The sequence below is a fragment of the Phocoena phocoena genome, chromosome 1, assembly GCF_963924675.1.
Source record: "Phocoena phocoena chromosome 1, mPhoPho1.1, whole genome shotgun sequence".
Classification (NCBI taxonomy): domain Eukaryota; kingdom Metazoa; phylum Chordata; class Mammalia; order Artiodactyla; family Phocoenidae; genus Phocoena; species Phocoena phocoena.
This window is the reverse complement of record NC_089219.1, coordinates 36,250,796-36,263,935: the sequence shown is the minus strand read 5'-3', so window position 1 is coordinate 36,263,935 and position 13,140 is coordinate 36,250,796. Positions and strand designations below refer to the sequence as shown.

The window sequence follows — 13,140 nt, the reverse complement described above, 5'->3', positions numbered from 1 at the left end:
GACCGTGACTGATTTTCAGGGCCTGGGCCTGTCTGCGCTTCAGGTGGCAAATGTCAGGGCTGGAGTAGGCTCACCTGTGATCTTGTCCCTCCACCCTTCCCTCTTTCTTTTCCTCCAGTCCTTCCTTCCCTACACTTAATACATATTTACCGAGGGCCTCTGTTGAGGTAACCTTAGTGCCCCCAAAGGGTTTGTGGTTTGACAGGGAGTGACAGAGGCAGTCACATGGAGGAACATGGGTGCTGTGGGAACACACAGAAGGGGTTCCTAACGCCTACATGGGGGCGCAGGTAAGGCACCTCAGGAAACCACAGCAAGCCTCCATCCCTCAGGATAGACGAGGGGGCACTCCAGCTGAGGAGTGGGGGAGGAGCTCCCCAGGCAGAAGGAAGAGCATGTGAAAAAACCCATGAGGGAGAAGAGCCAGAACTCCGCGGTCCAACAGGAGAGTGGGAAAGATGAGGCCCGAGGGAGACACCTGGGCAGATCCCCAGGACTTAATGTAGAAGTTTGGATGCTATCCTGAGAGCAGTGAGGCACCGTTGGAAGTGGTGGTGATGGTTGTCGTTTTAATTATTAACTCTTAAACTTTTTACTTGGAACTCATTTTACATTTGCAGAAGCCTTTCTTACCCATCTTTACCTAGTGTTAACATCTTACCCAATCATAGTACAACTATCAGCACCAGGCCATTAACATTGGTATTACTTTACTGTTAACTAAACGAAAGGCCTTACTTCAGTTTCACCAGCATTTCTACTGATGTCCTTTTTCAGTTCCAGGATCATTGAAGGGGTTTAAGACAGGCAGTGAAATGACCAGATTTGTGGCTTAGAAGGACGCTATAGAAGAGATTGGCTGGGGCACTGATGTCACCTGGATGAGGGAGGGTGGTGCCCTGGACCAGGATGGTGGTAGTAGGAATACAGGTTTAGAAACTATGGGAAAATATATGGTAAATAAAGCTTAGGGGTGGATAAGTTTGCCCAGGGAGAGTGCAGACAGTAAAAAGGGTAGAAGGCCAACGACCACTCTTAGCAACACCCACCTCTTAGGGGTAGTCAGGAGAAAAGGCAGGCGTGGACAGGGGAGCTGGACGAGGGTAGTGGAGAAAAGGTGGTGTCACTGAAACCGAGGGAAGAGTTTCAAGGCATGACTCAGTCCACTGGGTTGATCTAAACCTGAAAAGCTTCCATTGGACTTCAGCCCCATGAGGCCATAAGGATGGTTAGAGAAAGCAGTTTGGTAAGGCGCTGCTGGGGGAAATCAGATCACAGGGTAGGAGAGGAGGAAATGAGACCTTTGGCTACGAAAGGGAGGAAAGATGGGGTCTTAGCCACATGGGAAAAGGGAAAAGGAATTAAAGGGAGCTTGTTTTTAAAGATTTAATATATTTACATGTTTACATGAAGGAGCCGGTGCAGAAGAAGCCACTGAAGCTATATCAGAGAGAAAGGGGGTTACTCACAAAGTAAGACCCCTGAAAAGGCAGTTGGGTTAGACTCCAGAAACCAGGTGGAGTGGGGGGATGGGCTTCAGAAGTGACATCAGGACAGTTCCTCTCGTATCAGGATGAAAGGTGAGGACTGGCACAGGTGCAGGGGTGTGGCTTCTGTGTTTCCTGTGAAGTAGAAGATGAGGTTGTGTGGGTGAGAGGGTCAGGGCAATGTTGGGGGTAGGGAGTTTGAGAGTTGTGGAAAGTAGAGAAAGTTGGACATTGAACTAGCAAGAAAGGGAGAGAGAGCATGCACACTGATCAGGTACATAGGAGATGGGGCGGGTTTATACACCCAGCTGAGGTTGGTGACTATGATCTTATGAGTTGCGTGAACCTGTAAGGTTTCAGTTTTCTCTTGTCACACTCAGCCCAGATGTAAGCATAGAGAAGGCAGTGTTTGGGTTTTTCCAGGCAAGGGTGATGGGAGAAAAGGGGAGCAAGAGAGTTGAGACGATTGGCAAGAAAGGACTAAGATGATGGACCATGGAATCCAAGCTCCAAAGCGAGGTGTATCAATTATGTTGCTAGGACAGAAACTGCTTGGTATGTACCCAATGGCCATTGACCTTCTTCCTCACTAAATAGAGACCCTGGATAATTAGGGGCAGCAGGGGGTACCCAGTTAAAAGACTACTTTTCTTTTTTAGTTTCTCATACAGCTGGATATGGTTATGTCTCTGAGTTCTGGCTAGTGAGGTAAAAGGAAAAGTGTGTGGGTCCTCCAGGAACAATACTGAAAGGGAAATGACTTAGCTGGAAAGCACATTATTCTTGCTTTTTCCTTCTTCCTCTTTCCTAAAATGTGGACGTGATGATCGGAGCTTCAGCAGCCATTTTGGACCATAAGATAACCTGGAAATTGGAAAGGACATGCTAAGAGGGGCAGGGGAGAAAGAAGCCTTGAGTCTCATGATTTTGTGTTGCCGTGGGACTTTGAAAAAGTCAACTTAAATTGCAAGTCAGAGACATAAAAATCCTTTCTCTGTAAAGTTGTATTTTCTTCCCTCTGTTTTCACCTGGGTTCCCACCTAAACTTGACTCTTTTAGCCTTTATGATAACATGGCCTGTGTCCTGAGATACAGCAGGAGACAGTTTGAGCAAATTTTTGTTTGTTTTATAAATTTGTTTATTTTTGGCTGCGTTGGGTCTTTGTTGCTGTGTGCAGGCTTTCTCTAGTTGCGGCGAGCGGGGGCTACTCTTCGTTGAGGTGCACAGGCTTCTCATTGTGGTGGCTTCTCTTTTTGTGGAGCACGGGCTCTAGGCACGCAGGCTTCAGTAATTGTGGCATGCGGGCTCAGTAGTTGTGGTGCATGGGCTTAGTTGCTCCACGGCATGTGGGATCTTCCCGGACCAGGGCTCGAACCCGTGTCCCCTGCGTTGGCAGGCGGATTCTTAACCACTGCACCACCAGGGAAGCCCTGAGCAAATGTTTTAAGAGAGCATAACAAGGGTTACCAGCTTCCTAGCCTGAAATAGCGTCCTCATTGCCCTTTGCCTCCCTTCATTTGTTTTGTCATTCTCTTTCCTGCCTTTACATTCTGTATGTTAGTAAGCTTTTGGCTACAAGAAAAAGAAAACCCAATTTAAATCTTAAATAGTAAGAGGGTTTATTCCCTCACAAAAGAGGTAAGGTGATCCTAGGGTTGGTTAATTCAGCATCTCAGCAATGTCATCAAGGACCCAGATTTTTTTCCATTGTTCTGTTCTTTTATATTCAGCATGTTCTTCACAGGCTAAGTCCCCTCAAGGTTGGAATATGGCTTCTGCAGTCCCAGACATTATGTGCAGACATGAAAACGTCCAGCAGAATATACAGGACTATTTTCCCCTCATGGTTCTCTTCGTGAGCGTGAAGAAATTTTCCTTGAAGGTCTTTCAGCAAACTTACCATCATATCCCAGTAGCCAGAACACTTGGCCACTCCTAAACCCATGGCTGGCAACGGGGTAGGGTCCCCACAAATGGCTCAGACCACAGAGGTTTCCCTTGGTCAGGGAGGGAGGAGTGGGCTCTGCCAGCTTCGCAGAAGGGGAGTGGCTGTTGGGTAAGCAGTCAAAAGTGGACGGGGAAAAAGGTGAACACAGGAGGGGGATGTATCTGGAGATATTAAGGATGTAAACAGTTTCGAGGTTCCAGTGAGATGAAAGAAAAAGCATATTATCATCAGTAACTGGGAATATTTGAATTTAACATTTCAAAGGTAGAACAGTGGAGGATGTTAACAAGGTGGAGTGTGTGACTGTGGAAATGGGTGAAAATAAGATATAATGGAGATGGTTGTTAGTGCTGAGGTCAAAGAACAAGAAGCTGGCAGCAAGTTTCTCAAAGGACAGGATGTAGAGGTTGTGCCAGGCAGGGCTCTCGGGAAGGAGGTGGCCGTGGTCTAGATTGATAGCACATGCTCATAGGAAAGGCCTCAGATATGCTGCTGGCACATGGGTCTGGGGCCAGGTCACAGGTGCCTGGGGCATACACACAAGTAGCCTCTCCCTGTCCCTGTGTCTCCATTTTGGAAAGAATCTGCCCTGATTGGTCAGGCCACTCTGGAAGGGTGTGAAGCCCTGTCACCTTCCTGTTGGAGCCACTCAAGGACCCCCCAGAAGACAGTCCCACAGGAGACCCCTAGGGACAGGGTCAGGTGGGAGCTCGGTTGGGGCAGAAGTGGCTGCCAAGTATGGCAGAGGTGCTCAGCTGTTCTCAGTAGCCACCTCTTCCCCTGTCCCCTCCCAGGCCAGGTCCCCTTCACTTTGCCTTAGGTTATCAGGGACTTTTATCTGTGGCGTTCAGAGCCAAGAGGAGGGCGAGGCTTCTTGGCCCCTCTACCTGGATGGGGCCTTGGCTGGGGATGAGTGAGGGGAGGCGGGCACCCGTTGTAATGGCCAGAGCAGCCGCCCTGTTACTACGGTGTATTTCACTTTTAATTCTGACATATAATGTAATGATCTTTTTTAAGGCCCGATGATATTATCTGCCTGACTAGATTATTGAGTCTTCATCATCTCCAGATAAATTTATGGCCAGGACGAGGCTCAGGATTTATCATCAGTCAATAGAGCTCGATACTCTAACAAGGCGTGTAATAAGATATACATATTTAATGATCCAAGGGGAGGAGCGCTAATGGGAACCCAGAGTGAGTGGAGTGGTCCACGGGCCGGGGCTCTGCCCTAGGGCTGCCATAGCTGGAGGGGCGTGGATGTGGTCTTTGCCCCGTGGTCCCCAACTCTGGTCGTTCTCAGGACTGCCTCGGTCTCCTCTTTGTCAAGCCCCTGAGGAAGAAGCACTAGGGACAGTGTCAGAGCCGGGGCCCAGAGGGCATACACGCGCCCCACTGGGAACTCCTCTCCCTGCTTCCAGGCCTTGGAGGGGTTGGGGTGTCCTTAGACCTGTACGTCCAGGCCCCTGAGCACGAGGGTGGGCCCACAAAGGGAGGGAGTGCCGGGGCTATGTGCCCAGCCCGCGCTGATGGTGACGGATGGTTTTTCATTACAGCCTCTCAGGTCCTGCCCGCGCCCTGTGTGGAAATTCTATTTATTCCCTAATTTGTAAAAATTCCCTCTTTATCTGATCCCAATCAGGGCGGGGTAATTGGCTCTCTGGGGCAGCGGCTGGGGTCCTTGATGAAGAGCTATGTGGATGTACCCAGCCCGGCCCCCGCCCAGCCCGCCACCAGGGCCCACAATTAATAATGATTTGCAAATGGCAGACAAGCAATAACACAGAAAGATGTGGCATCCACGCTGCCTCTTCATTTCCTCCCCTCGCAGATATAAATGGCCACAGAACAAAAACCCAGCACTATAAATTCTGGAATTAGTTATTCACTGGGATAAATGGGGCCTGGAGCCACCAGCCCCTCTCCCGCCACCCTTCTTGCCTACTTTCCCCAGTCCGAGTCTGTCCCCAGGTGTGTTCCTGAGCCTGCCCCTGGCTCTTCTGCGTCTTTGGCTCCCAGCTCAGTTCCCCAGCTTCCTCTTAGACCCTTCTCCACCACTCTAGCTGCCCCTTCCTGTGTGGCCCAGAATTGGGAGTGGACACTCCGGTCTGTAGCTTCCTCAGCCTCTGCCTCTTCTCACTGACCTCTCTGGCTGCCCAATCTGGCTCCTGTCCCCACTCTGCACTGGGGTTTAAATGAAGTTGATATGTCCTGCCAGGCCTGGGAGTCTGGACCTGGGTTAGTCTTGGGTGTCTTCTTTGGCATTCGGGACCTGTCCAGTCATTTGCCTGGCCAGGTTTGAGTTGGGCTCCTGGTGGCCAGATGTCCTGTTAAGTGATGCTGTGCTTACTGGTCAGGCTGTTGTGGGCTGTTGGCACAGGCGTTTCTGGGCACTGTGCCCTCTCGGCCAGGCGCATCCTCTCCCCGCCCCCCAAGTGGCTGTGAGCTGGCGGGTAATGGGCGTGTAATGGCCTCATTTCCATGCCCGGCCTCCAGAAGCGGCGGTAAGTGTTTGATTGCCTTAATTTCCAAACACATCATTATCCCAGCTTTACCAGCGCTTAATAAACACTTTATGAGGATTTTTTTAAAAACATCTTCGGTCCGCATACTTCTCCGAAGTGATAAACTCTAATTAAGTCTAATATTTAAAAATATGGTAATGGTGAGTTGTTTGAATAAGTGGACTGCATTTCTGTAATTTCATTATTACGTAAAACACGCTAATTATTTGGAGCGCGCTTATTACGGAGAGAGAAATCGCCTGCTAATCAAGATGAAATTGCCTTTTCCCCTTATTGTGGAACCACCGTCATCCTTCACCATCAGCCCTGTGGCACCTCCAGGCACCTCGGTGGGGTGGAGGGGGGATGCGGGGAGGGGCTGGAAGAAGGGGTCACTTTGGAGTTGAGGCTATAACGGCCTGTCTGGGGGGAGGGGGAGGGAGCCGTGGGAGCCGTGTCAGTGGGGAGAAGGGAATCTATGTCTGGAGGGTGTGTCGGGTGTGTCGGGTGGGCCAAGGTCACCCTGTCTGGGGGCCCAGGGGACTCTGGGGGCCACATCTGGGACAAGGAGCAGGGGTTGGGGGATATCAGGGTATTTCTGTTAGAATAACAATATTATTATTGGATATTATTGGAATAACGACACCAATACTACTAATAATAACTAACCCAGCCACCTGTTTTAAGCACTTCACAAATAAAAACTCATTTCATCTTTTTAACAACCCTTTGAGAGAAGTAGTTGCTATAATTATCATTATTATTCCCATTTTAGAGGAGAAGAATCCGAAAACAGAGGTTAAATAAAGTACAGTAATTTGCTCAAGTTCACACAGTTACTAAGTGATGGAGGTTGGATTCGAACCCAGAATCTAAGGATACATAGGGGCCCTCTGCTGGTTTAGTCCTAAATTCCCTGCCTTGGCTTCCTTCCTTCTGAGTTCCTGTTTGCTGTTGTGCCCTGAATTGCACCCAGCCATGGCCTGAGATGCTGGCCCCCAGCACCGAGTTGCCAATTTAGCAATAAAAATATAGGAACATCAGTTAAATTAGAATTTAAACAGATAAACAGCAAATAATTTTTTTAGCATAAGTGTGTCCCATGTGGGGCTGGGAACATATTTGATCCGGCAGTCCCACTGACACTTGGCGCTCAGGCACGCTGCTGCCAAGGTGTCCTGACAGACAGACAGAAAGAGGTGGAAACAAGATGAGGTTCTAGAATGTTGACACGTGCCAGGTTCTTGCTCTCTTTTCCTCGTCATGGTTCCTGCTCCTTGTGCTGTTCTCTCCACCCATCTTTGCTCCGTGGGCTCCGGCCCCGTTCCTCACCAGCACCTGGAGATCACTCATGAGGTATGTTGCCAGGCTGAGCTTTTTAGGCAAGAGGCCTCAGGTTGTGTCTAAGGCTTCCTTTAGGGCACACTGCCTCACAGCCCTGTAAGGTCAGCGGCTTGTCACCCTGCTGCTCCAGGTGTCCTCTCAATCTGGTTTGCCTCTTTGATCATTTCACGTTCATTCTCTTTCCTGGCTCCCACAGATCCATGTGTGGGGATGGTATATAAGACAGAGGCATCGTTTCAAAAGCATGGGGCAGGTGTGGACAGTTTGATCAATGGTGACAGGACAACTGGCCACCCACTAGGGGAAAAATAAAGTTAGATCTTCTACTTCTCACCACATACAAAAGTAAATTCCAGACAGATTAAAAAACTAAATACAAAAAGTATTCAAAGAAAATACATGATAGTTTTCTAATAACACTGGGATAGAGAAGTCCTGTTTAAGCAAGATATAAAGCCCAGAAGCCACAAAAGAAATGCCTGATAAGTTTGGCTGTCTCATAGAAGTCTCAAGACTTAATACATCCGAAGGTACGTTCATCACTGCCCCACACCTGCACCTTCTCTGGTTTGCCTCATCTCAGTGAGCGGCACTCAGATCCTAGGCGCATCCCTCCTCCAGCCCTCCCAGTCCCCTCATTAAGTCTTGCTCATTCTATTTCCTAAAAATCTCTTGCCTCCATCTGCTTCTCCACATCACCAGTATATCTCCACCTCCATTTCCACCGCCACTGGCCTAGTTCTGGGCTACCATTTCTGGCCTGGACCAGAAATACATAGTAGAGTCTGCTAGTTGCTGTCTCTGCCTTCCGCGTTAACACCTCTAATCCTTGAAAGATAATTCTGAAACACAAATCGGGTCCTGTCATGCTCCTCCTCAAACACGTGAGTCTCCCCATCATTCCCAGAACAGTGAAATTATAAGCTCCTTAGTCTGGCATTCGGGGCTCTGCAGGGTTTCTTCTAGATGGCCACTGCTGACCTCGCCGCCACCATCTCGCCGCTCCCCTGCCTCTTATTCTTCATCATCCCCCACCTGCTCAACTTAAATTTGTGGGGCACACTCCACATTTCCCCTCCAGAAATGTGCCTGTGCTGTTCCGTATGTTGAGAACACCTCCCCACGTCAACCCCAACTTGCTGGCCGGCCCTCTCTGCATGTTTAACTTCGTCCTCCAGGAACCCTTTCCTGAACCTTGGACTGAACAAAGTGCCCTTTCTTGTGCCTCTTTTTCTCATAGCACTGCTCACACTGCACCTCTTATAGATGCGGCCTCTGAGCTCCTCGAGGGCAGGGAGCTGCAGAGTCTGCAGCCCTGTGGCCCAGCATGGCCCTGCGCAGCCGGCACACAGAAGGTGTCAGTGTGTATTTGCTGAATGAATGAGTGCATGAATAGATGGCCTTCCAAGAGCTTCCTTGGGTCTCTTCCCTCCTGAGGGTGGCCCTGGCCCAGGCTCTGCATCCTGTCCTCTACCGTTCAACTCCCAGACAAGTGCAGCCAACTGGAGCGTGTCAGCCTCAGGTGGTTGCCCTGTGTGTGTTCTCGCCGGCTGTCCTAAGCAATCTGAGCCACCCTTCCACTAGCAGCTGTTTTGCCAAGCAGATATTTGACTACCCTTGGAACCAGCCAGCAAGCTCATCCTTTGTTAGGTGCTGGCCCCCATTCACCTCTCTGAGGGGTTTATGCAGCCGACCCCCCCCCATTACAGCCTTGGCAATATAAAAACATGAAAAATTAATTCCAACATTAAAAATATTAATGCCCCCCAAAAGAAGAGGGCAATCTTGTCACGAGTTGGTGTTCCTGCAGGAACATAAAAACAGGTTAGTCTTCTAGAATTTGGAGGTGAGGAAGACCTACTCTTGGAGGCCTCCATTGTGGGCACAAGGCTCCCCTGCCCCCGACCTCAGAACAGCCTCAGGCTGGCCTCAGTAGCTCAATGACATGCCACAAGGTGGGGCTGCTGACCCAGATGGCCCCAGAGCTTCAAGCAGAGGACTTTCTGGGAGGCTCACCCGGTGCTCTCTCTGAACTTATGGTCTATTAAAAGCCCAGATTTGTCTCTGTGCTGATCAGTGGGTTGCACTGACTCTTAGGTCGGCTTTCAGGGCTGTCTTCCCCAGTCTGGGTCTCTCTTCATTGTGGTGGGCCAGTTGCAAAAAGTTAAGACTCCAGAATCCCCAGTGGACAGGGTCAGTAGTCAGAGTTTGTGGCGCGAGTGACAAGTGGTTTCACCAAGTGTGCTGCTGGCCCCTGTGTAATCTGTGCCACAGATTGTACAGTATACATCTTCTCACCATTGGGTCATCCAGAAAACTAGCATCCTTGCCTTCCCTTCAAGAAGAGAGGAGGTATTCCAAACACAGCATGTGCAGACATGTGGGTGTATCACCCGTTCAGTCCTCCCAGTAACACTGAGGTAGTATCTGTTGTCACCTCTAGTGAACCTGAAGTTTGGAGAAACTCGGCACTTGCCGCAGGGCACACAGCCAGTGGGCGAAGTTAAAACTACAAACAGGTCTGACTCCAAAACCCACTTTGTCATTTTCAGAAAACATAAGTGGTTCCTTGAGGTTGGAATCCGGGCGTTGGGAGTAGAGAGTGACGGGGGTGAGACCAGAGATAGCAGGGATCTGTTTTTGCAGGGCCTTTAACTTGAAGTCATAATAAGGAGTGTGTAGACTTGAAAGTAAGGGCAGGGGAGCCACTGAAGGGATTTAAATAGAAAAGAACGTGATCAGATTTGTGTGAGAAAGATCACTTTGGCTGTAAGAGAATGGATTAAAGGGAAAAGAAAGAGGACCAGCTGCTGTTGTAAGAGCAGGAGATGATGGGGTCTGGACTGGGAAGTGGTGCCAGAATGAAGGGAAGTAGATGATGAGACAGAGAAGATACAGCCTGCAGTTCACGCTTGATTGGATTTGGGGGGAAGGCAGGATGTCAAGCTTGAATCAGGTTTCTTCTGGGACATTTGGGAGTGCCATTCACTGGGATGGAGAACATAGGGGAGAGAAGGAGCTTGGGGGAGAAAATTAGTTCACCGCTGGACGTTTTGAGTTTGTATAGATACTTAGGAAGAGATGTTCCAGAGGCGTTTGGATCTGTGGTCTGGAGCTCAGGAGAGAGGCCCAGACGAGACAGCAATTTTCAGAAGCTCAGGATGTGGATGAAGCCATCTGGCATGTAGAGTGGGGAGAGGTCAGGGGCAAGACTGGGGCACATGGACCTTTGCCCAGCTCCAGACAAGGCACAGGTGGGAAGTCAGTGCTCCCCCACTGGATGGCTGGTGGCCTGGGGGGAGGAGCTGGGCACATTCACTTGGGCCAGGGGAGGTAGATTGAGCAATTTGTCCAGCAATGAGGGAGGAGCCAGATGAAGTCAATAGAAAACTAATTTTCTTTTCTGCTGGAAGAAATGAGGTGTGTGGCCGCTGGGTAATTGCAGATAACGAGGGGACTTATTCTTAATATGCACAGCGGCCACGGTCCCCAGAGTGCCGAGACAGCACGGATCGGAGGGGCCCTGACAAGGCCAGATTTATTTGGGAAGAAAATCACCTATCGTAGCCCTTTCAACAGTGCCGTGACAGCCCCTGGACCCTGTCATAAACCCTCCCCACTCCTGAGGCCCGCCCCTCCTGCACAGCCATTCCTGCCCCATTCCCCTTCCTGTCGACTACCTAGCTCCTCCCATCACAGCCCCCTCCCTCCACCCTCTACCCCCACAGCACAGGCGTGCACACTAAGGGAGACAAATGACGGGGCCTCAGCTGAGCGGGGCGCGTGTCCGGCCCATAAACCATGGGGATGGGTCACGTCTGGAGTTGCCATGGCCGCCACTACCCACCCATCTGTCTTCTCACTGTTCTGCCTCACACCAGCCTTCATGGCTTCCCGAGCACCTAGAGGAACAAGGTGTCCCTGTGCCTGGGTCACCTGTCCATGCCCACATTCACTGTAGCTACATTCATACTGAGCTCTGAGAGACAGGACCCCGTGTGACTTGTCTGGCCTGACCTAGAGAGCTCGTCTGCCGAGCGCCAGGTCTGCAGAGCTGGTGTCTGGCTGATGACACAGGGCCTGGCCTGACCAGACTCCTCCCACTCCCACAGTCTTTTTCTAGCTTTGGTGGATCCCCTTCCCTGGTCTAAAGTCCTGGCAAGGGCAGGCTGGGAGCTCAGTGCAAGGGGTTGGTCCTTGATAGACGCAGGGGCCTCCTGACCCCACCTTGACCTTACCACCCCCACACCTGATTATGACATCGACGTACTTCTGCCACCACAGCATCGACCCCACGAGGGCGGTGGCAGCTGGGGTCCTGGTTATGGCACAGGAGCAGAGCACCTACGGGAGGTGGGAGGGGGATGGAAGAAGAGGCAGGTGAGGGAGTCGGGGCCCATGACCACGATACTGAGGCTCCAGAAGTACCTGTTCCTGTGGCCACCGGGGTCTAGGACAGTTTTCCCCATGGAGTTTCTTACGGCAGTCAATACCGAGGAAACTGCTGTGACAGGGTCTGGCAGGCGCAGATGTCTTTAATCTGAGATATGGCCAGAGACAGGGCTGAAGCCTGCCGGGGTGGGAGAGGCAGGGCTTGGGCTGAGCTCCACAGGCGTGTCTGGTAGAAGGCTGCCGGCCAGGGTGTTAGGACCACAGACCCGGCCCCCTCCACTGGCCTGGGCTGCACAGGAGCAGGCGCCCAGGCGGTAGCTGCTGGAGCACGTGAGCCTGGGACCCCGGCCCGGAAGTGCCGAGACGTGTGCCTTGTCACCAGTGATCATGGCCCGGGCCACATCTCCCACACACATGCAAGTGCCGGCAAAGTCACCCTGGCCGTGGGCGTGATGAATGGCTGCACAGTAATGAAATGGAGACATCAAGACGGGTGGCGGGAAGACGGAGTGTGGCAGACGGGCCGTCCCCACGCGGCGGCAACAAGAAGGATCGCCCAGCGGCCGGGGGCCGTCAAGGGAGAAATTACACATTTACTCTGCCTTTTTCTTACTGCGACGGTGCCCATACATCACCGCTGGGGCCAGGGAGGGACACGCCGGCCAATTTCCAGCATGAGTTATGGGACTCAGAAGCATTGAGACCAGGCTTCTTGCTGGCCCAGCATCACCCGGCCTAACCTGAAGCTGGAGTTGCTGCCACCTGGGGATAGGACCCACTGGTTTAGAGCCTATGGCTCCTGAATCTGAACCTGCCTCCCACCCCCACCCGTGTACCTCTGGGCCCACAGGGGAAGGCTCTGGGGCCCATCTAAATGTCTTCTCTTCCTCTTTTCAGATGACTGCAAGAACATCGCCAACATCATGAAGACACTCGCATACCGAGGCTTCATCTTCAAGCAGACATCAAAGCCGTTCTGACTGGCCGAGGATGGGATGGGGCAGGACAGGGTAGCTGCTTGGCCCAGCCCAAAACCCTCCTCTCCCTCACCAGAGGGGCAAAGGGAGAGTGGCACAGCTCTACGTCCAGAGTGTCCCCCAGCCCGCCCTGTGGGCTTGTGTCCTGGGTAAGGCTTGGCCACTTGGCCCCTCTGGAACAGACACTTTGTGCCCCCTACCCCCTCCCCTCAACCTCAGCCCAGTATCAGGCCCTCCCATTGTGGGCCTGGGCTGGGGGACCTCCTCCTCACTGTCTCCTCCCAGTACAGGCTTCTTGCTGGGGCCACCAAGCCCCCCTGTGCCCCCTCCCATCTGTAGTGCATGGTGTGTGGTGCCCCCAGGGCTCCAGGACAGATCAGGCCCCACCTTGTGTCTACCCCCATCCCCGCTGTGAACGTGCCACTGAATAAAGTCGGGGAAACGAGGCCCTGTGTGTGTGTGTGGACCAGGCAGTGCCGTGCCTGAC

General features: G+C 51.7%; 1 protein-coding gene across 3 annotated transcripts in view; it reads left to right on the top strand.

Moving 5' to 3' along the window:
• ERI3 (ERI1 exoribonuclease family member 3) overlaps positions 1-13,099 on the top strand; it is a 129,091-nt gene extending 115,992 nt beyond the window's left edge. For 2 of the 3 annotated variants that reach the window (XM_065879798.1, XM_065879791.1), the window contains one exon: positions 12,574-13,099. In XM_065879798.1, the coding sequence (XP_065735870.1) occupies positions 12,574-12,656 (83 nt within the window). In that variant the 3' untranslated portion in view covers positions 12,657-13,099. The remainder of the gene's footprint in view (positions 1-12,573) is intronic. The other variant, XM_065879807.1, reaches the window with a different exon arrangement.
• The last annotated feature ends 41 nt before the right edge of the window (positions 13,100-13,140 follow it).